This window comes from Hyaena hyaena, unplaced genomic scaffold (genome assembly GCF_003009895.1).
Source record: "Hyaena hyaena isolate Hyena2069 unplaced genomic scaffold, ASM300989v1 scaffold_337, whole genome shotgun sequence".
NCBI classification, from domain to species: Eukaryota; Metazoa; Chordata; class Mammalia; order Carnivora; family Hyaenidae; genus Hyaena; species Hyaena hyaena.
In genome coordinates, this window is record NW_024080966.1 from 1,102,253 (window position 1) to 1,127,651 (window position 25,399).

Consider the following 25,399-nt stretch of genomic DNA (forward strand, 5'->3'; position numbering starts at 1 on the left):
AGAGATATGTTTGCACTAGTGCATCAGCCACACTGCTACGATAAAACACAAGAGCATTAAGCCAATGTGGGAACTCTTTCTACATCACTGAAATAGTTGGTGTCAAGATTCTGGTGATTAGATGCTCTTCTGTCATTAAGGTGTAGGATGCTGAAATATTCTTTCTTATAGCTTCCGCCTACTAATTTTTTTCCTGTTTTTATTCTGGAAAGCAATACAAACCCAGTCTACTTCTCATTCACTCCATGGTCCTATGGCACTGAGCAGTGCTGTAGACTACAACTTCTGTGATGATGGATATGTTTTTATCTGTGCTACTACAGTAGCAGTGGCTCTCGGGCACTTGATATGTGGCTCTTATTTTTGAGTACTAAACTTTAAATTGCATTTAACTTTAATTAATTTAAATTAAATAACTACATATGGCTAGTGCTACAGTATATGACAGTAGAGGTAGAGAGACTCGATAGATAATGAGTCAGAAAGCCTAAGTTCCTATCTGGGTTCTGTCATTTGTTTGCTTTGTATTGGGGAAGATTTCCCTACCTTGGTGGGTAGGCTGTGCTCTACACATAGTGACAATCTGCCTGAGCCACCATAATCACCTTCTTTTCAGCTGTTCCTGTGGGCTGCTAACATCTCATGGTACCAGCCTCTCCCAGGCCTCCATGCCTGTGCGCTTACTGCTGGCAGTGACTGGAACATCTTTCTCTCCCCTTGACTTCCTGGCTTTAAGACTGTACTCAGTAGTCACTTACTACATGAAGCCTTCCTTGATTTTTCTTGGCAGAGTAAGACCAGCTCCTTCCTCTGGGCTCCCATATGGCGCCCGGTTTATTACTTTGTCACAGTCACCACATGACTTTAGTATTGGTTTAAAATTCCTGGAAAGGACATTATTTATTAGTTTTTAAATTACAAGAACATAGAGCATTGCGGGGCGCCTGGGTGGCTTAGTCGGTTAAGCGTCCAACTTTCGCTTGGGTCATGATCTCGCGGTTCGTGGGTTCGAGCCCCGCGTCGGGCTCTGTGCTGACTGCCAGCTCAGAGCCTGGAGCTTGTTTCAGTCTGTGACTCCNGCCCCGCGTCGGGCTCTGTGCTGACTGCCAGCTCAGAGCCTGGAGCTTGTTTCAGTCTGTGACTCCCTCTCTCTCTGACCCTCCCCTGCTCACACACTCTCTCTCTCTCTCCTAGAAATAAATAAAAAATATTAAAAAAAAAAAAGAACATAGAGCATTGCTTATTAACATTGGCTTTTAATACATTTGTTTAAACTAAAATAAAAGTTTTAGTTTTTTTGTTTTGTTTTGCTTCTAGAAAGGGCATTGTACTTCTGACTTGATTTGATGTCACAATCAGCTATAAACCATGGGTCTTTTATATGAATTGATGACAGAGTTATCACAGAGTGACAGTTTCTCTCACTCTCTTTTCTATTTAAGTTTTGAGTCTAAATTCAGGACTCCGTGTTTATTGCAAGTACATTTTATCTCCTTTTGGTGCAGCAGTTCTTCCTATAGAGATTCTCTGTAAGTGGAGACAGGGAATTAACATTCATTGAGTATCCACCAAATTTCAGACTCTGTGCATTTATACAAAACAACAATCCGGTGAGAGAAATATTATTTATATTTTAACTGTAGAAAAGCTGAGACTGTAAAAGATTAAGTCACTTACCCAAGATCACCACCAGTGATCTTGAACCCCAGTGGTCTATGATTTTTTTTAAATTTTTTAAAATTTATTTCTGAGAGAGAGACAGCGTGAGCAGGGGAGGGTCAGAGAGAGAGGGAGATACAGAATCTGAAGCAGGCTCCAGGCTCTGAGCTGGCTGTAAGCACAGAACTCTATGCGGGACTCAAACCCACGAACCGTGAGATCATGACCTGAGCCGAAGTCAGGTGCTTAACTAACTGAGCCACCCCGGCACCCCTCCAGTGGTCTAAGATTCAAGTGATTTCCACTACACATTGTCTTCAGACTCTGCTGTTTAATGAGTGCACTCTCTACCCGGAGCTCCACATCATCTGCAGACTGGATAAACATATGCTTTGTGCTTTCATTAGAGTAACTGATAAAAATATCATTAGAACTGGGGGCCTCCCTTCTGCTTATGATTAGTGCATTGGTCAGTGCCCATCAACTGTTCAGCTTTTCTCAAATTTTCTACACTATTCTTTAGCCAGCTTGTATTTCTTTATTTAGTAAGAATTTTGTGCAAGATGTCCTTGTCACATGCTTTGCTGAATCAATACATACTTTTATGACTATTTCATGTCTATTTTAGGCTAGGATATAGCGTTCTACTTTCTCCAAAGTCCACGCTAAATATCGTTTTCAGAGACTCACTTAGACACTGTTTTATTTCTTTACTAGAAAATAGAAGTGTTGAAAGCCTAGAATCTTGGTAGTTGAAGGCATATTAGACATCTAATCCAGTGCCCAGCTGCAGAAAGCTTCACCTTACTATTAGGATATAGCAGTCCCTGTTTGGAAGCATTAGAGTGTCAACATTAGGATTATGGCCCCCAGATTCAAATCTTGGTTTCATCTCCACACTTCCTAGCTGTGTGCCTTGGGGAAGCTACTCAACCTTGCTGTGCTTCAGATTCCTCAAACACAAAATGGAGATAGGAATTGTAACCCATAAAGTGTATTGTATAAAGTTTTCTGGAAGATCAGGTGGGATAATACATATAAAATGTTAGAACATTGTTTGGCTCATAGTAAGCTGTGACTACAGCTTAGTCGTTAGTATCTGGTTAACTCAGGGGAAATCAATCTTAAACTTAAGTTCTCCTCTAACAATAGCATCTCCTTTCTTCTGACTCTTGTCAGGTTTCAAACTGAGCACTGCCAGTAACATTTATGTGACCTCATGGTGGTTTTGCATCCTCTTTGAGCTTTAGTGATTTCAGGTGTGAGGGGGAACTAGCTATCTCTACTTTGCCTATCTTGCGGGGCTAATGTGTGTGAAAGCCCTTTGTAAACATGATCTGTATTAGTGCTAGCACTAATGTTGATAAAATTAACAAATATCTAACATTTATTGAGTATGTATGAGGTGCCAGATTACTGTGCTAAGTTTGTCCCACAGACTGTTACATTGATTCCTCATGGCAGTTCTGTAGAGATACCCATTCTTGTTTACCACATCCCACAGTTGGGGGACTAAGGTGTGGACATGTTAACTCACTTGCCCACTCACACAGCAAGTGAGCCCGGCCCTCAACAACTGCAGATAGAGGGTTTTTCCATGAGTTTTTTTTCATTTTAAAAGTTACTGAATTTACCTTTTTTCCCCTTCAGATAAGGTTTTTAGAACCCTACATCAAAACCTATATTTCTTTGCTTGTGTCTAATACTGATTTTACACTGATATTGTCCCTAAGGCTACACTTGGATTTATAACCAGGAAAAGATCTCATCAGGAGCAATACAATGTGAAATTTTCCCAGCAAGCTTTTAAATAACACAGTAGATTTTGTTTTTGGTTGTACCAAAATGGTAGCCAATTTTCAGATGGCTTGATGGATGGCAAGTGGAAGGATCCATCCTAGAATCTAAGCTTGGCCTCTGAGCAAATTTCCTTCTCATGGGTTGTTGAGCCCTGGCGAACTACTCCTTATCTGTTTGGGTTTTTGGGTACTCTGGGTCTCCATCTCTGTTCTGTCAGAAGAGAGAGTCAGGACTGGACTTCATGAACTGTAGAGGAGGCTTCTGAAAGGGTTCCAGGGTTGTGGGGGAGGGGGAACCTCCATGGGTTGGAGCTGTTGGAATTTTGCCTAATGAGCTTGGTGAGGCATCTGACTGGGATACCAGAGGACAGTTTACCTGAGGGCACTGAAACTGGTTTGGATGTGAATGGAGAACTAGGATGTACCACTTGGCTTCTGGAAACCAGGTGGAAGATTTAAAAGAAATTGAGGAATATTAAAGGAGTTGCCTCTTCTTTCTGCTAACTTTGGATTGTATTTGCATGGGAATTTGTATTTGTGAAATAACTGAGCCATATGGAGGTACAAGGATGCATGTGTTCTGATCTGTTGATATGAGGAGCAGTTGAAGGGCGTGGGCTTCTCTGGAGGTGGGGTGGGTGGGTGGAAGTGGTAACGCAAGGAGGAGGCAGGTCTGGGGGATATGGGCCCACATAAATTAAGAGATCTGAGCCTTTTGGCAAAATAGCATTCCCTTCTCAAAGAGAGTTATGTATGTATATATTTATTTATTTTTGAGATCACCATCTGCCCCCCCACCCAAGTTCTATGGATAAGGACGTTACATAATCTTTGGGTAACCCCTTTCCCTGGTGATGATTAGAGAGTAACAGATGCCCGCCCCTGAACGTACAGGCTCATAAAGACTGAGCTTATTTCTGCTACAAATGTCAGTAGACAGGCTCAAAAGAGCAAAGCAAAGGATTAGATTGTAGGAAATGAGACTGTCCCAACAGCTATCCATGCTTCCACTGTGAAAGAGGCTGGGTTCACAACAACCTTGCAAAGTCATAAGGGTTATCATCTCTCCTTTTCTCTTTCTTACTTTCATATATTTTTGGCATATACTTTTACTAACATTCCATAGGAACCATGGTCCAGGCCAAGAGAGTCATCCACTCCTCAGTATGCCTTTAATAAATGCCTCTGTGTGATGCTCTAAGTGTGTTTTAGAAACATGTGTCATTTAGCCTAACCTCATGTGAAGTGGACATTGTTGTTCGCATATTGCTGATGATTACCACAAGGTCACAGGTAGATGTGATCTGACCAGTTCCATTGGCTGCTGTCTTTCCATTGTAGCACACTGCCTCTGGTCAGACCAAAGACTGATGCTCTTCCCTGACAGAGCATTTTTTTAGGATGATTGTGAATGGCTTGCCTGTATCTGTAGCGCCAGCTGGTTATGAAGCTAAACCTATGGAAGAGTAAAGGATCAATAAATGGTAGAAGAGCAGAGATCTTTTATCCGTCATCATGATCATCATTAAATGGACCTGAGACATTTTGCTCTGTGTCATTGGAATGTGAGCTTGGGTTGGAATTGGACACTTTGCCGTTTTGTTTTCCCTTCACCAAAAGTTCCATCTCCACACTTACTTCATTGCAAAAGATCTTTGTTTTGGAAATGCCAGTTCTTCCTCTCCTTTCAATATTAGCATGTGAAGTCCTGTTTCTTTTTTCCACCCTGAAAGAAGTGTACATTTTTCTGGGATGCCCATAGTTGTAAGTTATAGTGTGGAGGAGTCAACTTTGATGACTTTTTCTTTCTTTTTTTAAATATTTTTATTTATTTCTAAGAGAGAGAGAGAGAGAGAGAGAGAGACAGCGTGAGCAGGGGAGGGTCAGAGAGGGAGGGAGATACAGACTCTGAAATGAGCTGGCAGTCAGCACAGAGCCTGACGTGGGGCTCAAACCCACGAACCACGAGATCATGACCTAAGCGATAGTCGGATGCTTAACCGACTAAGCCACCCAGGCGCCCCTGATGACTTTTTCTTGAATTTTCATCTTATTGAATGGTTTTGCCTTTGCAGATTTTTAAGGAAATTGGGGTTGGGGGGTTGGGGACAGAAAAGACTCTTAGACTGTAATAGAGAGTGTAGAAAAGGCTTACAGTAGGCTTATGGAAAAGAAGCTTTATATTCACCCCCAGGCCACCATTGTGAGGATTCTAACTTTTTATTAACTATCTTGTAGTCAAGTTTTTGGCCAATTCAGCTGTTATGGAGCTTCTATTCTTGAAAATTTAGAAAGATTTCCATTGACTTTGGACACTTTCAAAGTATTCCTTGGTGTCCCAGGATTTCCATTTTGGATGTTACTCTTGGACGTCCTTATACTGGCTTCATCAAAAATGGCTTCTCTCAGTTGTAACAATAGATACTCCTCCTTTAACCTCTACTCCTCTCCCATCATATTACCTATTAGCACTACAGAATAATAGTGTATTAGAGTCACAGTGATCTAAGAGAAACTCCTAGCGAATGACAATGTGGGGACTAGAACCCAGGGCTCCTGACTCTATGTCCATGGATCCTTTTATCACATTTCCTCTTTATTTCCTCAGTACCCTTTCTCTGCTCAGTCATCTTCCTTCTAGCCATTTCATTCTTTTCTGGGGTTTTTCATCCTTTTATTAGGTAGCAAGTATGTGTTTTGTTGTTGTTCTTGGTTTGGGGGATAGGAGGCTGGATATAGAGATTGTGATTAATAAGAAAAGACTTAATGAGTAGGATTGGATAAGAGAAAGTTGAAGAGAGGCCAGTCAGCCCTGATCCAACAAGAATAAGTAGCAATGATTGAGAACAATGGTTAATGTTCTCCTTTCCCAAAAATGTTGAATCCCTTGTGAGTTGATGGAGAACGTTATGAATTGATAGTACTGTACTCAGTAGGCAATGGGCTTCTCCCCACTGTAAAACCAAGACTGTGTCTCAGCTTATGGGAGAATGGATGCTCAGGCAAACACTCACCTCAGAATGTTTTCTGGACTCTTAAGTGGCCTTAGGAAAGGTAAGCCATCCAGACCCTACCTTAAGAAATACGCTCTTGAGAACAATTGAGTAGTCTGGGGATGGAGTCAGTAAACTCAAATCAAAAGATCCTTTTCTTTTAGAACTCTCAATTCAAGCCAAGAAATCAGGGAGTTTTATTTGATTGTGCTGATAATAAGCTTTCCAGGGTATGGGGCTATGAATCCAGAGAGGTTTCTAGTCTTGGCTCTGGAAAAGTCTCCATCTACTTCGGGTCTCAGTATCTACATCTGTAAAATGAATGTAATGGAATAGTAAGTAGAACTCAAAGGTACCTTTCAGTTCTTACCTTTGTGCCCCTGAAAATCTAGTTTCTTAGTTTCTTCAGTTATGTCACCTGAGTTGAGGACACCATTACCTTTCATGGCCTCCAGAATCTACAGAAGTTCTTTACCCTGGCTGTACATTAGGATCAACTTGGAAACTTCTATAAATCCTGATGCCCAGATGGCAGCTGAGACAAATCAGAGTTTCTAGAGATAGGCTACCTGTATTCTTGATTTTTTCTTTTTTAAACATTTATTTTTGAGAAAGAGAGCATGAGCAAGGGCAGGGCAGAGAGAGGGGGACAGAGGGTCTGAAGTGGGCTCTGCACTGACAGCAGCTAGCCTGTTGTGGGGCTTGAACTCATGAACTGTGAGATCATAACCCGAGCTGAAGTCTGACACTAGCTGACTGAGCCACTCAGGCACCCCTGGTGTCCTTGATTTTTAAAAGCTTCCAGGTGATTCTGTATGCAGCCAAGGCAGAGATCTACCAATCTTCTAGAAGGAGAGGTGAGCCTTTTACCTGATGTGTTTCTGTCTCTTGGGATTGTGCTTTCATCAGGTGTGTTGGCAGACTCCCCTCTGTTCTTTTGCAGGCTGTGTTGAAATAGCAGGCACCCCTGGGTATCCCAGAATTCAGCCTGAGAGAATGGGGTGACTAATTAATTATTGTGTCTTATGGCACTGGCAAGCCATTCACCTGTGCTGGTTCTGGCACACATCCAGCTGCATAGGTATCAGCCTTCTTGGGATAAGGGTGATTTTCCAGACTTCATGAATGTAGGTCTAGCTAATTGGGCAGGTTGAGGCTGATGAACATCTGACCCAAGAGGCCCTTGAGCAAGTAACTGAAGACTCATTGACCTTGCTTCCTACCAATTTGTTAACCCCTTGTTAGCAACAAGGGTTGCTCCAGCTTGACTACTATCAAATTCAGAAATCTCCTACTCAGTAGCCTTGATAGTCTCCCAGAGTCATAGAACTTAACAGTGAACGGTGTATTGGAATTGGCCAGCCCCAACTCTTGGGTGTTTATTGTGTGTATCTTTGTAACTCCATGTGCACTGATGTCAGATTGGTAGCTTGAAATTAGTTATGGAGAGAGTATTTATACTGGAAATTGACAAATGCTGTACTTTAGAGAGACTAGTTGTTAAACATTTATTAGTACAACATTCAGTTTACTACTTAAGGGAATAGTCTATTCACTTGTGGAAGAGTGATGTTGCTTCTTTGTATTCCCTGAGATCTGCCTTAGGGTGGATATTCTACCCTTTGGCCTTAGTCTTACCCTCCAGAATAACCTACACAATGTTTAGGCCCCCATTAGAAGCTGGTCCTTCAGGTATTTGAAAGCAGCTATGACGTCTCTCTCAAGTCTTCCTTTCCCAAGCTGTATACCCTTAGTACCTTTAATATTTTCTCATAGGATTTGGAGGCCCAGTGGGGGTCTTTGAATCCTGGGGTACAGTTGCTAGGTCTTCAAAGGAAAACAAAAGTTCTCTCACAGATGATCTTTGGACTTTCAAAAAAGACTTTTCATTTTCTTTATACATTCAAGTACTGTCTGTCACCCCATGAAGCAAGTATGGATGTGAAGGAGGGTACAGTCTTGGGTGTGGGTGCTGGCTGCAGCCCACAGTCTTCTCCCCTGCGTTGCACGCTGCTGCCAGAACTCTTGATGGGCTCAAATGTGTCAGAGTATCATCAAAACACAGATTCTGGTTTCTGAAACAGGTAATTTTCCCACTGCTGTTTTGTTTTCTTCCAGAGGCTTTTAATACTCCCCTTTTCTTTCTTCTCTTTTCTGTAGCGTTCAATCATCTGTCCCCTAATCACCAAAACTGTGTGTTGAATGACAGCACTTGAGTCCAGGAATTCAGTCAGACACATAAAAAGTGAATTTGTTAAGATGTATCCACCTGACTGAAACTGAGGCAAAAGAAGGAGGAAAGCGGTGCTGTCTTAATTCCTCAGAAATTCCACTCCCCGTTCTCTTGGAATTGGGGCCTAGATGAGTCTGGAATGGCGCTCAGTGTTGGTTAACCAAGTTAGCAATAATGTGAAATTCTTTTCACTCATTTTATATTAAGTCAGGGATATAGGAGTCAGATGAGAGTTCTTTGGTCTAAAAGCAATGGAAAGTTGAATGTGGCTTCTTTCATGGCCAACATTAAAAGGGTAGTATTAGGGACCTTTTTTGTTGAGTAACTGAGTCCACTGACCTCCATAAGAGAGCAGTGGGACTGTACCAGCAAGAGAGAGTCTTGGGAGAGGGGATCTCTGCCTCTTTGCTATGTTCTCAATATTGCTTTATTTGTCTTTCATTCATTAGGATTTAAGTCTTTCAGAGTAGGTGTAATGGCATCTTCATCTTCTTGACAGAGAGAGAGAGAATGGGAGGTGTGTGTGTGTGTGTGTGTGTGTATGTGTTCAGGACTGCCTGTCAGATGGTGAATTTGAACAGAAGCAGCTGTTGTCATGGTGATGGCAGGTTGCATCCCACCACCATGGAAACCAAAGTTAAAAAACTGATGTTAAGGCTGGAAGTCACATGATACATTTTTGTTTTGTTTTGTTTTAAAAAAAGAAAAGGGGTTTGGTTTTTCAGTCTGATCTTTTTTTTTAAGACGAAGTTGGGTGGTGAGAAAAACTGCAATAAGGAGAGCAATGAGATAATGAAATGGGATAGCATGAAGTATGCAGAGCCTTCCACCTCATTTTTCTGCTTGTTAACAGTGCATTTCTCCTGTCATGGGGCTAGGAAAGGAGGAGGAAATATAGTGTGAATTTCTAAATTTGCGCCCTGTGCTCTGCTAACTGTCACATGGAGAAGCCCAGGGGGTTAGCCCTCCTGCCCTTTGGTGGTGATGAGTGGTCTGCCCTCTATTGATCAGCCCAGGAAGGAGACTGGAAACCTAAAATTAAGGACTAAGAAAGGAGATGGAAATGGAATTGAAGGTGTGGCCTGCTGCAGATATGAGGGTGGTTTATACATTGATAAGCTTAGATTATTAAAAATTGAAAAATTTATTGTAGCCGTCAGAACCCCAAGGAATACAATCCCTCTATTTCCTTTCCTGGGTTGGTTTTTGGTTCACACTGTCCTGCTAGGTCAGCCACAGGAGCGAGTGCAGAGAAGTCTGGGAGTTGCTGAGCCAGGGCACATTAGCCTCTGAGCCAGGTTCCTTGGACTTCAGCTTACCTCTTACCCTGGCCTTTCCCCTGTGTGGGATGGGGTGGGGTGAGGCGGAGAAAGCTTGCTGCGAGGCCTCAGGGGGCCCTCTTGGGTCTCCATCTTTTTGTCTCATACTCACTCCTACTTCATACCATGATCTGGACAAAAAGTGAGGCATCCTTCCATGAAGGAAGCTGGCCTCAGGCCTGGTTTTTTATTTTTTTAATTTTTAACAAATAGTTTATTGTCAAATTAGTTTCCACATAACACCCAGTGCTCATCCCCACAAGTGCCCTCTTCCATGCCCATCCCCCTCCCCCCCATCCATCAGTCCTCAGTTTTTGTCAGCATTCAAGAGTCTCTCATGGTTTGCCTCTCTCCCTTTCCCCCACCATTTCCGCCCTTCTTCTCCCCCTTGTTCCTCCGTCAAGTTCCTCCTAATCCTCCTATACGTGCAAACATATGATATTTGTCCTTCTCTGCCTGACTTATTTCGCTCAGCATAACACCCTCAAGGTCCATCCATGTTGCTACACATGGCCAGATTTCATTCTTTCTCATTGGCCTCAGGCCTGTTTTAACAGGGTGGGGTTTAATTTTCAATCTCAAGGGTTGAAGGCCTGCATGCATGACATATTCCTGTGAGAATATCAGCCTCTGGGGAGGCTGAAGAAGCTGAGGAGTGCAGGCACCCTCTGTGGAAATGATTATGGTGGTTCTAGCCATGTCTGGGTTTGAGGCATGAAATCTGTCTCTTCAGTATTACTGGTCCCTCCAGGACAGATGTATCGTTCCCAGCAGCCCAGGCAAGGGGGATGTGATCTCACCAGCATGATCTCACTGCAATGCCATCAGGGTCTGTAGGAGCTGGAGCCGGACTTCTGTGATGGTTCAATGCCTTCTGTTCTTAGTGCTGGCCTTGGGTGTGATTAATGCCCCTTCTAATCATTGGGAGAGATTGCATCACAGCCATCAGCTTCATAAATCCTGCTCTGGGGACTGGTGTTTGGATGTGCTTTCCATATTCCCAGGAGGTTCTGGGCCAAATGTCTTCGCTCTCTTCCCGGAGGCCTATTACCATATATATTTTTTAAAAATCCTTTATTGCAGTGGGCCTCTTTAGTGTCGGCTCCTGGCTGTAGCCAGCCAGCCCACTCCCGGAGGCCGTGACCACTAACAGTTGCTTATCCCAAAGCTTAGAGCCACAGCAGATGCTTAAAGAGTGATTTAGTAGGATAATAAAAATGACTGTGCATTTGGGTAGCACCTTATGGTTTTCTAAGAATTTTATATTCATGGATCATTTTAGACTTTGATCCTTTTGTATTTCATGTTTGGTTTTATGGGAATGGATGGTGGTGCTTTTCCCTGCCATGAGTACCATGTTGGGGCAGATTTTATAGAGGGAACCCTGGCTCTGGTTTCCAGTTACCAAGCTAAATTTCTCCATCGCATTGTAGGTCTCAAGGAAGATTCTGATTCTGGTCATAGAAAAAAAAGCTAGCAGGAAAGCCTTGGATAGGTATATTTCATTATTGTTCGTATTTAAAATGTCTCTTTGGTGTAGTGCTTGCGGGAATCATAGAGTAGGTAGTAACTCTTCCCTATGACTGTCTTTGAGTCAACATCCAACTTGTTAGAATGGCCCAGGTCATTTTCTGAGACTCTTTCATTTCTTAGAGTTAGGCCTCCAAAAATAGGCAGCTGGGATGGAAGGGAGGGAAAGCAAATAATAGACCTTTCAGGGAGAGTGTTCTGGGCCTGGGGTAAAGGGTGAAAATGGGTAAAGGAGGCTGAGACAAGCCTTCTCTGAGTCTGTGGGCTATTCTAGACTCCCCCAGGGGTTTACAGGAAGTGCACAAGTGGCCACAGACTGCTCCCCACAAAAGTGTCTTCTCCATTAGGCCTCGAGTCGGGGAGAGAGTACAGCATTCTGTCCCTGGTGGCCTCTCTGCCTTTCTGTATATTCAGTCTCCTTAGTATGCTTTGATGCCGAAGCTCTGAGAGGACACAGCTGAGAGCAGAGGGGATCTAGGAACAGCACCCTGATGCTAGTGGAGATGTGTGTTTCCCCTGGGACTCCCCAGCTGTGCTCCCTGAGCCTAAGTCTTTCCCAGTCTTGTCCCTACAGACCTACCCCTGAGAAGGTTGACAGGGGAAACTGCTGGTCTGGGCAGAAGGTGGCTCATCTCTCAGGCCATGTCCCCAGGGCTCTGTCGATGAGCAGGGCCGGCACCACAACTGTGGCCTCTAGGGCAACCCTCTTCCCTTGCCCTGGCTTTCTGTGCCTGCAGGAAGGAAAAGAACAAATGGCAGGTGTGCAGGCCAAGTAGCGCTGCTCAAATTAGCTGTGTTGCTAAGGAAACAAGTCAACCGTTGGAAGGAAGGAGCATTGAGTAAAGGAGATAAATCAATAAGTGAACCTATTTTTATCATTTCCCTAATGATTGTCTTGAAGCTGCTAGACGGGAAAGGGAGAGATGGAGCGACACAGGTCCTCATTAAGGGGCTCAGAGGGAGAGGGGAGTGAAGGGGTGTTTGGGGAGATTGCCAAGGAAGCTGATGAAATGAGGCGCATAGTGAGCAGATAGTGAGACAGATAAGGGACAGGAGGTGTCTTGGCAAGGTTCAAGGCACTTCCATGGCCATTTCCTGATTGGATCTGGTCCCTTTGTCTTCCTACATTAGGTCCTCTCAGAAATCTTGCACTGATTTCCATGACCCTCAGGTCGGAATTGTGTTTTTGTGTTGAGTTTTTTTTCAAAGCTATAAATCAATAGTTTTAATTGATTTTATAATTATAAATTAATACATACTCATAATACTCAAGACAATGCATAAAGAAGTAAAGAAGAAAGTGGAAATAACCGTAGTACCCCAAGAAAGCTCATTATCCTTCTAGCGTGACAGGTTTTTTCCTTTGCTCCTTTTTCAAAAATGTTTTTACATTAAAGGGATATTCTATGCACGCTGCTTTCTACTTTTGAATAGTTAATGTGTACACGTAGCATATAGTACAAAAAGTTCAAGTGGGTACACAGCGTGGAGAAAGTATGAGATACCTTTTGCAAGGATACCTTTGGCTCTGGCTTCTCTATGCAATTCACTAATCAACTGATTAATTTATTAATTAGAAAACAATTATTGGGTGCCTGCCGGGTGGGGGACACCAGGGTTCCAGAGGTGAATAATACAGGCAAAGCTCCTGCCCTCAGGCTCCCACACCTCACTGCCCTGGTAACTCCATTTATTCAGGCCTCTGTCTGTGGTCTGGACACCGGGCAGAGATCCTGTTCTGCAAAAAAGTGTTTGGTGTCAAGCACAGAATGTTAATGGGAGCCACTGAATTCCTGGGCAGACGGAATTAAGAGTCCTGGACAGACTTCCACTACTGCCTCATGAAAGGTCTTGTTCTTTGAGGCTTTGGCAACATGGAGCTTCCTTTGACCTTTCCAGGTCACGTCTTTGTCTAGCCTGAGGTGCATTCCCTTGGCCTATGGGCCTTTATTTTCAGTCCAGCCTCTTCCCTTCAGAGATGTAGCAGAGCTTCAAGCCTTAGAGCCAAGCTTATTTGGCTTGAAATTATGATGGTAAATGAGAAGCAATGGGAGTGGCACCTCTGAGTCAGCCCCCATGGGTGTAGGTGAGCAGCACCCAGGCCTGAGCCAGAGTGTGTGACTACCCTGCAGTGTCTGTGATGGCTCCTCAGTGGAGCTCCCGCTCTAGGGGATGGCTCCCGTTCATTCAGGCCTGCGTTTAACGTTCATTCAGGCCTGCCCCTACTGTGTACCAGGGGCTCTAGTAAGCACTGCCCCTGGAGAGGTAAACAAGAACATGTCTTTGCTTTCAAGGTGCAGTTTCTTGGGGGAGACAAATATGAGGAGAGATGATAAAATCGTACAATGTAAAGAAGCTATGTGGCACAGAGTGAAAGCTTCACAAGCAAGGTGATATTTTAGCTTGCTCTTGACATATGACCAGAAAAGAGGAGAAAGTCCATTGCAGGTGGAGGCAGAAGCACCAAGATATAAGTGTCCATTCTTCATGCTTTCCTCAGAAAGAGAAGGAGGCAAGGGGGGAAGAGAAAGGGCTGGAAGGGAGAGTGACTGGGCCTCAGACAGAATTGGGTGTTCTCTCCTGTTCTCCTCTCCCCAGGTTTCCCAGTCACCATCCTTTCTGTCATGTAGTCCACAGATACACAGGATTCCCTAGTCTCACCTCTTCTGCAGCAAAATCTCACCTCAGATTCGTAATTGCCCCAAACATGAATTCATCCTGAGGTTAAGCTGATCTGTAACTCCTAAAGAGATATCCCTACTGAGGATATGTACATTTAAATAGTTTTCAAAATTTCTTTCTTCCAAAAATTTTTTTCTAAAATGTTTAGTTTTAAGAGAGAGAGAATGTGTGTGCAAGCCATGTGTGGGGGAGGAGCAGAGAGACAGAGAACCCGAAGCAGGCTCTGCACTGCCAGCACAGAGCCCCATGTGGGGCTTGAACTCAAGAACTGTGAGATCATGATCTGAGCTGACTGAGCCACCCTCAAAATTTCAAGCCAAAGGATTGCTGCTCTGCATGGGTCCTTAGACATCAGATTGTAGGCAGAGGATTTGGATGGGGGAGGATGAGGTCTTCTCAGAAGCAATGAGGTCTTCTTAGAAGCAATGAATTACCAAACCCTCACTTTTTGATTGTAGCCTCCAAGGCTTTAGGCAGTGCCATTCATTAAGACCTCATGAATTCCCAGCCATCCATATATCTGGCCAGTCACAGGAAGTTTGGTGCCTTAGCACCTGGAGCCAAGACCCTTTTCCCCTCCCCTGATCACCCTGCAGTGGTTGGTGATGGCCACTCCTTCCTGTGTTTCTCAGAAGCCTCCTGTTTATGCTGCTGGGCATTCTGGACGAGGTGAACTTACAGGTCCGTGCAGGGAGTTGTATGCTTACGTGATCAGGCTAGAGAAATGCGGGTGTGGAAGCAGGGAGCAAGGAGTGGAGGCCATAGAGAGGCTGTGACAGTCCAAGCAAGTATTGCGGGGTAGAGAGGCTTTGGGGGCCACATAGCCATCATGACCTGTCATGCCTGCAAGTCAGCAACTATGAGCTCATCAACTTTTAAGTCTGTGGTTATCACTTTAAGGCTTTCAGGGGAAGCCGCCTGAATCTAGAAAGCAGTCCTAGAACCCCAGCAGACCAGTGAGAGCTCATGATGTCTGCTGCTTGAGTGAGAGCATTCTCCTCCCAGCCCTGCTTCCCAGGTCCCCTGCTGGGCTCCTTGGGCTTGCTGGGCAGCTTTTGTGAACTTGCTCAGGGCATTTCTGGCCACGGTGAAGGGCAGCTTGGCCCCACACTTTGTGAACAGGATGAGACAAGAGGTGGCAAAGGCACAGTTTCACTCCTGCCCTCCTCACACCTGGGGACCGGCAGAGAGGTCTGCCCCTTGTAACTGAGCTCCCCAAATACGTTCCTCTGACACCATTCCCAGGAGAGATGTTCTGATAAAAGGATGATACGGTGAAGCTAGTGAGGGAATGCCATGTACCATTCCCACCCTCTTTGGGGGAGGCGGTGCACACTGTTTACAATAGTACAATAGTGCGAGAGTCTCCAGGAAGTCCTGCTGAGAGGAAACCTGCTCAATTTCCTGGATGCCGGCTTTCCCTCTTTGATCCAATTGCAAGTTCCTATAGTGCTAATATCCCATGGGCTGCATTGTACGAACACTGCCCTAAATGCCCCCCACTTCTGTTGCCATGTGTCCATGACTGGTAGACATGTCCTCAGGAAAAGGCCTGGGTGCCTGGGCAAACACTTCTGGCACTCCCGTCTTCATTTTACCATTTGGGTCTGGGGAACCCTGGTTGGCCCAGGACCAGCCGGCCTCTCCAGAGGGCTTATGAGAAAGCAGGTCCCGGTGTGGTCCCTGGTCACTCTACACTTGGTCGGAGGTCTGGGCCAGAGCCCGTGATGGGAATGAGGAGAACCCCCTTTGTGATCAGCGGGTGCTGGGGACCGAAGGTGGGTTGTGCATGGGGGCTGATCGCAAGAAAGTGGGCATGCACTCAAGCTGGGCATCTGTGGAGTGTGTCTGCTGGCATGTTTAGCTCTCAGGGGCCTACTTTGGTCCCTAGAGAGACCGCATGAGGAGGAATGGCCGGGTGTGCTGAGGGACGATCGTGTGGTTAGATTCCCCTCTGACTGGGAGGGTTTAAGCAGGCACGGTGGGATGTGGAAGGCAGGGGGCTGGCTCTGAGGTCCTCTGAGCCCATCCACTTTTCAGATCCAGGGGCAGAGCCACAGAGCAGCCGAAGCCAGCAGAGCTATCCCTAGCATATGGGTCTCAGATGACCTGGGGGTGTGTGGGAGGGAAAGATGGCCAGCTGCGGGAGAGTGGGGGTGACTCGGGTGCGTGGGGAGGAGACGGCACTGGGCACTGCCGAGTAGGAATGGAAAGCTCTGGAGGCTCCAATGCAGCCAGCCACCTCACCTGCTGCAGCTACCCCTTACAGCACCAGGGCCCACAGCTCACAGCTCCTCACACAGCACATGCACCTATGCCTGTAGGTGCCCTATGCCCTGCCCTTCCTCAGAGATGCCCTGAATGTCCACTTACCACCAATGGGCACTGACATATCATGGCAGAGATGGGGGTGCACCAGGAGCATGTTTATGATTTGTACTCCCTGGGGAAGGCTCTAGACCCTGCATGCTACACAGGAGGCCTGGATATGTGGGGAGACAAGAAGCATGGTCCCTTACCTTCTCTCCACTTGGCCAGATCTACTCTTTTCTCCTGCCTGGTTGCCAGAGACTGCCAGAGCATAGGTTGCTTGGCAAGACCAGTGGCGACAGCTCACTTGTGTTTGTTACAATAGTTACGGAATGAAGTCCAAAATGCAGAATCACTTGACTCCGGAAACTGGTGATTCCCTCTGTCTCTGGTAACAGTCCCCCTGCCCCCCAACTTCCCCAGGACCTTTAACATAACCTTTCTTAAGGATAGTCAGGATGCAGGCACTTGAATCATAGTTCTGTTTTTCAAAAAGGCTCAGGGAACCCCCTCATCAGTCTTCAGAGAAGTGGAACATAAAAAAGTGTGAATTCATCATCCATTCATTTGTACCTTGGTTTTTAGATGCCTTGACTTCCCTGTCCTGGATTCAGACTCATGGTGTGTCTCTCTGTTTCCTATCCACATAGAAACAGGAGAAAATAAGGTGGGACAAGGCAAGCTTCTCCTGACCCCATTAAATATTTATTTCTGGATTGAATATTGAAATAGAAGAGAGCTCACATGGAGAGAATTGTTCTTTTTCCAAGGGCTCTTCCACTCAGTTGAGTAGAGGTTCTGGAGGAGGAGACCCCAGAAATGATGCCCAGAGGCAGCACAGAAAGCCACAGCTGGATCCCTGCTGAAGCATCATCATATAGGGCAGCGATTTGAAGCTTGGGAAGAACAGCCTGCCGCAACATCAGTGTTTCTTCCTCCCTTCTTTCTGTTTCCATTTTCAGCCCTGCTTAATTCCCGGATATGTCATTGAATTCACAAAGTATCTGGAGTGTCAACCATATGTTTAACTGTATTATTTATTGGCTACATTCTTCCTTTTCTTGGAGAAGATGCTTTGTGTTTAGAGCCCAGTCAGAAATGGTTATGGGTTCCCTTGCTAAGATCTGTCCGCTGCCCTGCCCTCCTTTGCTAATATAGATCATGCAGACTGTGCAGACATAATATGGGCTTGGATGAATTTTGTATATTTATGTGCACAGCCATCTTAGAGGCTGCATCCCTCTCTCTTTGGTGAATCTGTTCCTTAACTTCACCTTTCCTACGCCATTTGAGTACATGATTTTGGCCACCATCATTGCCAACTGCATTGTCTTGGCCCTGGAACAGCATCTTCCTGAAGATGACAAGACCCCGATGTCCCGCAGACTGGTATGTGCCTCCTTCCTTCTCATCTTTCCCCCTGTCCTTCCCTTCCCTGGTTTCTTCTCCTTTGCTTCATCACCAGGCCCCTTCCCCCCTTCCCAACCCTACAGTTCTGTGACTGTGAGTTTGTTCTTTGCCAAGGAACAAGCTGGTGACAGACCCCATTGGACTGCATAAAGAAGAGAGGAATGACCTTTTTAACTCCTCTTCCCAGGAAATTCTGAGGGCATCACAAACACTTGTGTATACACTGCATGATATCCCGACAAGAAGAAAGGGGGGGCAGGGGGCGCCTGAGTGGCTCAGTCGGTTGGGCCTCTGGCTTTGGCTCAGGTCACGATCTCACGATTTGTGGGTTCGAGCCCCACATCAGGCTCTGTGCTGACAGCTCAGAGCTTGGAGCCTGTTTCAGATTCTGTGTCTCCCACTCTCTCTCTGACCGTCCCCTGCTCACGCTGTCTCTCTCTTTCTCTCTCTCTCTCTCTCTCAGAAATAAATAAAACATTTTAAAAAAAAGAAGAAGGGGGGACATAAGGGCCATTCAGTTTGCTCTCCTTAATAAGGGACTTTTGAAGTGAGAGGGAGAGAGAGAAGAGAGGCTGAAGGGCACGTGCGTTCACAGTGGTGAACTTCCTAGATCTTATGTCCATATTCTCCTTAAAGCAATGATTCATGTGTCTGGTGTATTCCCCCTAGAGAGGTCATATTAATTGCTTAAACTCCAAATGTGTGGGTAAGTGGCTCTAGCCTGATTACCAGCAGATGAGAACCCTTGAGCTTCCAATGTAAGTGAAGATTAGCAATGGAAAAGCCACCTCTTTCAAGGCAAGGCTAGAAGCATCAGTTATGCCCCTGGGAAGAAGCCTGGCCTGGGTGTTACTCCTGTATCCATCTATTTCTGTAGCTGGCTTTCCTGAGACTTCCCTTGCTCCTGTGCACTCTCCGAGTCCTCCAGTGAGTGCATGCTCTTCCCACCTGTACATGGGGCTGGCCCAGCGCAGATGTCCAGCTGTCCTGTAGGAGACAGGAATGCTCAGAGTGGAGGGGGCAGTCAGGATGTGCCTTTGTCTGCATTTGATTAAGTATATCCCCTTCCTTACCGGCACCTTTGCTCCTCATCCCACAGGAGAAGACAGAACCATATTTCATTGGGATCTTTTGCTTTGAAGCTGGTATCAAAATTGTGGCCCTGGGGTTCATCTTCCATAAGGGCTCATACCTCCGCAATGGCTGGAATGTCATGGACTTCATCGTGGTCCTCAGTGGGTGAGTCGTCTTCCTAGCTTTCCTTTTTTGTGTATGAAGATGCACCTGTGTTGTCATGAAGTGGCTGGTGCAGGGAATTCAGGAATGGGAAGGCAGTGGTCCATGGAGTAGGGACAGAGGAAAAAAGTTCAAGGACAAGATTCGCCATGGGCCTAGACCACAGGTGACCCGCCTGCAGGGGGAGTATGGGTCCTCTGTGGAGATGCATGTGGTGTTCGGCAGAGGTTATAGAACTGAAGTCTGGCTGCTACTGCTTCTGGTTTTCCATTCTGTGCTTGGCTAGTGCTGGACACATGTATCCCAGTGAGTCTTTTCACTAAAGCAGCTTGCCATAGCCTGAGGGACACCCCCAAAAGATGGGCTTCAAATGCCGGAAGGTGCGGTTTTTCTTTGAACGTTGGGAAGACCCCCAAGGATATTTGCTTAACTGAGAATTGAGACTCGTGTCCTAAAAACAGAATTTTAATGATTTGCAGATTTATTAATAGGAGGAATAAAGTTGAATCACATTACGATGTTTGATAAGTAATACTAAATTGTTGCCGATGCAGTGTCATAGGCAGCATGTATTTATTGGCAGTAGATTTATTTAACTATTCTATAAATCGTTTTTTTGAAAATGAGTATAGTATGCCTCTCTTGGGGCCTATCCAGTGCCATTAGCAGCATACGTGATGGGCCTTAGGACTGGCGATAGTGGGTATGCCTCACTGGGTTTTGTGTCAGGTGGTTTTCGGTTCCTACATGAGAGGGAAGTGGTCCAGGCCTTTTGGGGGAGCCCATGACCTGTGTGGGTATGACAGTAAGGGGTGTGACATGGAAATTCCCACACCCAGATGCTTGTCAGACAGTAGTTCAAACCTGTGTGGGAAAGAAGAGAATGTAGTAGAAAAGTGAGGAGGGGGAACTAGGAGCCACCATCATGATTGGCCAGAAGGAGAGAGGAGCAAAGAGGAAATGTTTTCCAGGGAACAGAGGAGTGGAGGTAGACAAAGTCTGAGAAAAACAAAAGCTTGAGAATGTTCGCGTCTACGCATCATCTTGTGGAATAGACATAATATTTATACTTTTAATCTTCACACCAATTGTGAATACGTGAAAGAGAAAAAAGTTGAAGGCGTAAAGGACTGGAATGTTCAGCTAGAGCTCATAAGCAGCCAACCCCTCAACATAGGGAACAGATAAATAGGTAGAGACAACAGTGTTTAAAAACATCTATTGCCTTACAAAAGGGTTTTCTGAAAGTTTCTCTTCAAAAAGAAAATTCTACTGAATTTTAAATATGATTTAGTGTATAAAGATAATTTGTACATAGTGTTTCAGAAGTGCATGGTCATAGACAATGCAGCACACCTGGGCAATGTGCTTTATGTTTTATTTTTTTCAACTTTATTGAGGTGTGATTGACAAATAAAAATTGTGTATATTTAAGGTGTGCAATGTAATATTTTGACATACATTGCAAAATGATCACCACAATCAAGCTAATTAACATCTCTATCATCTCTCATAGTTACTAAATCTGTATGTGTGTTGAGAGCACTTGAGCTCTACTCTCTCAGCAAATTTCAGGCATATAGTGTATTATTATTAACTATAGTCACCTTAGGTCTCCAAGACTTATTTATCTGTAAATGACAGTTTGTACTCTTTGACCAATGTCTCGCTTACCCCCAATATCTAGTAACCACCATTCATTTCTCTGTTACTATGAGTCTGATTTTTTTTAAAGACTCTACATATAAGTGAGATCATGCACTATGTGTCTTTCTTTTCAGTGCTTGAATTATTTCGCTTTGCATAATGCTCTCCAGGTTCATACATGTCATTACAACTGGAAGGATTTCCTTCCCTTTTTTTTTTTTATTTAAGGCTAAATAACATTCCAGTCTCTGTGTGTGTGCACACACACGTGAGTATGTCTTTATCCATTCATCTATCAGTGGACATTTAGGTTGTTGTCATATCTTGGCTATTGTGAATAATGCTGCAACGAACATGGAGGTGTTAGTATCTCTTCAAGATAGTAATTTTCTTTCCTTTGGATATGTACTTAGAAGTGGGATCACTGCATTCATGGTATTTCTATTTTTAATTTTTTGAGGAACCTCTGCACTGTTTTCCACTGTGGCCGTACCAATGTGCATTCTCACTAGCATTGCACAGGCGGTGCCTTTTTTCCCACATCCTCAGAAATGCTTGTTATCTTTCGACTTTTTGATAATAGCTTGGTGATGTTTTTAATGTACCTAAAAGAAGTAACATATATTATATAATGGAAGATATACAAGAGAATCTAGGTCATTTAGAAATGTTGTGATTCTGTCTAGAAGAAAAATACTATCATACATGTGTATTACATATTATGATTATGTGAATTCTTGGTCCTGCTGAATTTTATATTCAGAGGCCATTTGGAACTTCTCATCTAGTCCATTTATTTTTCTTTTAAACTATTATGTGTCCATTAAAGAAAATCGGGAAAATACTGGAAAGTCAAAAGAAAAAAAACAGTTCACAGATTAAGAAAAATTCTTAATTGTTTTGTGGTGTTTCCTTCCAACCCTTTGAATGCCAAGAAAGCTTTCTTTTCAGTGTTTGTAATTTTGCTGCCTTTTCTCAATATAGTATGGGCATAGGACGTGCAACTCCACATTTTGTTTTTTTTCTTTTATAGTTTATTGTCAGGTTGGTTTATATATAACAGCCAGTGCTCATCCCAGCAAGTGCCCTCCTCCATGCTCACCACCCCCCTTCCCCACCCCTCCTCAGCCCTTAGTTTGTTCTCAGCATTCAAGAGTCTCTCACGGTTTGCCTCCCTCCCTCTCCCCAACTGTTTTTCCCCTTTTTCTCCCGCTTTGTCCTCCATTAACTGCCTCCTAATCCACCTATATGTGCAAACATATGGTATTTGTCCTTCTTGGCCTGACTTATTTTGCTCAGCATAACACCCTCTAGTTCCATCTATGTTGCTACAAATGACCAGATTTCATTCTTTCTCATTGCCATGTAGTATTCCATTGTATAAATATACCACATCTTCTTGAAGCAACAGAAAGAGAAATCAAGAAACTGATCCCATTCACAATTGCACAAAAAAACCTTAAAATACCTAGGAATAAACCTAACCAAAGATATAGGAGATCTGTATGATGAAAACTATAGAAAACTTATGAGGGAAACTGAAGAAGACACAAAGAAATGGAAAAACATTCCATGGATCGGAAGAATAAATATTGTTAAAAAATGTCATTACTACCCAAAGCAATCTACACATTCAATGTAATCCCAATCAAAATTGCACCAGCATTCTTCTCAAAACTAGAACAAACTATCCTAAAATTTGTATGGATCCACATTTTGGTAAAAATCTGTAATGCTTGACCAGCAGTTTATTAAATAGATATACATAGAAGATGTGCATTTCTCCATTTTTACAATTATTTGACAACTAGACTGCTTTCTGGTTTTGGCTCTTATGATTAATTATTAGAAGTGCTTCGGTGTACAACTTGAAGGCTGTCACATTTTAAGAGGCATTGTGACAGGTCAAAACACTTCTAACGGAGAATCCGCTCTTCTGGTGTGGGGTCTGGGAGCGAGGATGTGTGGGAAGGCGGAGGAGCGGGCTCTGACGGGAGGGTAGAAGACTGATGGAAGCTCTTAGCACTGCCTTCCCATTCGGGTTGCCATGTGGCCCGAGGAACAGGTCTGTAGGAGTCATCGAGATCCTCTGTTACAGCATGGCCAGGAAGGACCTTCATGTCCTCGCCTGCACCTGTGGGGGTGCACACGCATGGGCGCAGGTGGTGAACCCTAAGCCAAGTTACTTGTCCTCTCTGTTCTTCCCTACTCAGCCCTCCAACATTCCATTCTTTGTGGCTCTTTGCCGAAAGGCCACTGCTGCCCATCTGAACCGATAAGACCGTCCGTTTTCTTCCTGCACCTACTGATCTCTTTCTCCCTTTAATTCACATGTGAATGTGCTCCATGGAAAGGACTTGGCACTCTTGAAATCTGGGCTGAGGGTCCTGAAGTTCTCTCCCACAGGAATGGATAATCACACTTAGTCTTAGGGTCACACTTTCATGTCCCACGTTGTATGGTATCAACAACGCACATTTCTCAAGCTGGAGTATCTTCCACATAAGCCTGTGTCTTACAACAATGACATCGTATAGTTTAATCAATAGCATTTTCCTCTCTTCACTAAGAAGGAAATCGTGGGGCATCTTACAACGCTTGAGGTCTTAGAAGCAGTGAAATATGTTATAATACCAACCCAGGAGGGCAGGCAGATCCGGCTTTAGATGTGAATCGTCTTGTACGCAGGTTAAGTGCTCAGTGTAAGATCAGCTGCTTCTTGAGGACAGATCAAGGAGTTGCAACTGTGGCCGTTGACCCAGGACTGGTGCCCTGCCTGGTGCAGCCCCCTCTCCATGCGTCCTGACATCCGCCTCTGCAGGAGCCCCTGCAGCAGCTCCTGCTTCCCACCTCAGCTCCAGGCGTCACCTCTCATTCTCCTCCTGTGTACAGGGGGAATGACAGGTGCTGGAGCATGACACAGCGCCTCAGGCTGAGGCTGCACAACTTCTCAGCTCTCAGTGTGTGACTAGAGGGGAGGGAGCGAGGGAGGGGGTGCTGAGGTGTCAGAAAGCTGGTTCAGTGAAAGACCTATCACTGACCTTTGCTAAGGAGTGGGTAGCTGGGGACCTGGGCCACTACGTTTTGCCTCTACCTCTGACCTTCTAACCTTCTGTATTCTTAGGTCTGTAAACTGAGAGAGTTCATGGTTTAGTAAGTTTATATATGTGCGTTATTCATCTAATCCTCATAATCCGCCAAATGAGATCTTGTTATTCTCATTTTAGATGAAGAAACTGAGGTTTAGAGAAGGTATGTGATGTACTAGGAGGCATTTGATCCAAGACTTAAGCCCACATCTTCTCACACCAAGTTCCTTCTTCAGCGCTCATTTTCTCACACCATCAGCTACCACCCAACCTCACAGGCTCCGTGGTTTTATAGTGTGATTGCATGTTCCTTCAGTCCCATTGAAGCAATGGGGGATGGGCAGAGAGGAGCATAAATTGGCAGATGTCCCTGACCCAGAGGTGGGACTTCACGTGTGACTTGAGGAGGACCAGAGTCCCATCTGTCCATACTAGGACTTTTCTCTGTGGGCTTGGAATAAAACTCCTTGCTCTGTGGTTAAGAAGACATGTTACTTAATTCCTGTGGGTTTAATGTACAAAAACTGAATTACCAGTTCATTAATTGCCTTGTCCATTCATTCACTCATTTATCCACTTATTGAACATACTCATATTGTTGAATATGCAGGCAAATGCTGGAACTAAGAAACACCAAAGTTAATGTATTCTCATTTCTTTTAAAAGGCAGTGGAATTTGACGGAGGAACAAGGGGGAGAAGAAGGGCGGAAATGGTGGGGGAAAGGGAGAGAGGCAAACCATGAGAGACTCTTGAATGCTGACAAAAACTGAGGACTGATGGATGTGGGGGGGAGGGGGGGATGGGCATGGAGGAGGGCACTTTGGGGATGAGCACTGAGTGTTATGTAGAAACTAATTTGACAATAAACTATTTGAAAAAAAAAAAAAAAAAAGGCAGTGGAATTTGCCATTCCTTTAACAAACTATTACCTTACATAACTGGGGATCTCTTGTATTGGTAACAATTCAGGACATGCTGTTTCTAAACATTTGTTAGGCCACCTGGAGGATTTTAAATTATTTGAAGTCATTATGGTATATTAGTTTTTATAATAAATCTGAGTACTAGCAATATGGGCAAATGATGGAGAAGGGCACTCAAAATGCTCCTAAACCATGGCTAAGATCAGGGAAATGAAAGCGAGGACTGTCTTTCAACGCTGTTCAGCTCTGTAGCCCCAGTGCCTGGATTGTAATAGTACTTAGTAACTGCTAATTGAGTCAAATCACTGGCTTCATCTCAGATTCTCTTGTACCTGTAGGATACAAAAGAGACTACTGGGGGAAGCCTGGGACTAGAAGTCGGAAAGTATTGTCTATTCCCAGTCCTTCCCCTGGGTATATGGCATCTGTCTCTCTCTCTCTCTCTTCCTCTCCTTCTCCCTCCCCTCCTGCAAGCTTGCTCACATTCTGATTACTCTGTTAGAGAAAAGAAAGCTAGGAACTCAATCTGTAGGTTATTATGAAGTATGGAGCTTTTAATCATTTGGA

General features: G+C 44.5%; 1 protein-coding gene across 3 annotated transcripts in view; it reads left to right on the top strand.

Moving 5' to 3' along the window:
• CACNA1E (calcium voltage-gated channel subunit alpha1 E) overlaps window positions 1–25,399 on the top strand; it is a 313,512-nt gene that overhangs the window by 9,921 nt on the left and 278,192 nt on the right. For all 3 annotated transcript variants that reach the window (XM_039249319.1, XM_039249320.1, XM_039249321.1), the window contains exons 2-3: window positions 17,809–17,914; window positions 19,035–19,174. In XM_039249319.1, coding sequence (XP_039105250.1) covers window positions 17,809–17,914; window positions 19,035–19,174 — 246 coding nt within the window. The remainder of the gene's footprint in view (window positions 1–17,808; window positions 17,915–19,034; window positions 19,175–25,399) is intronic.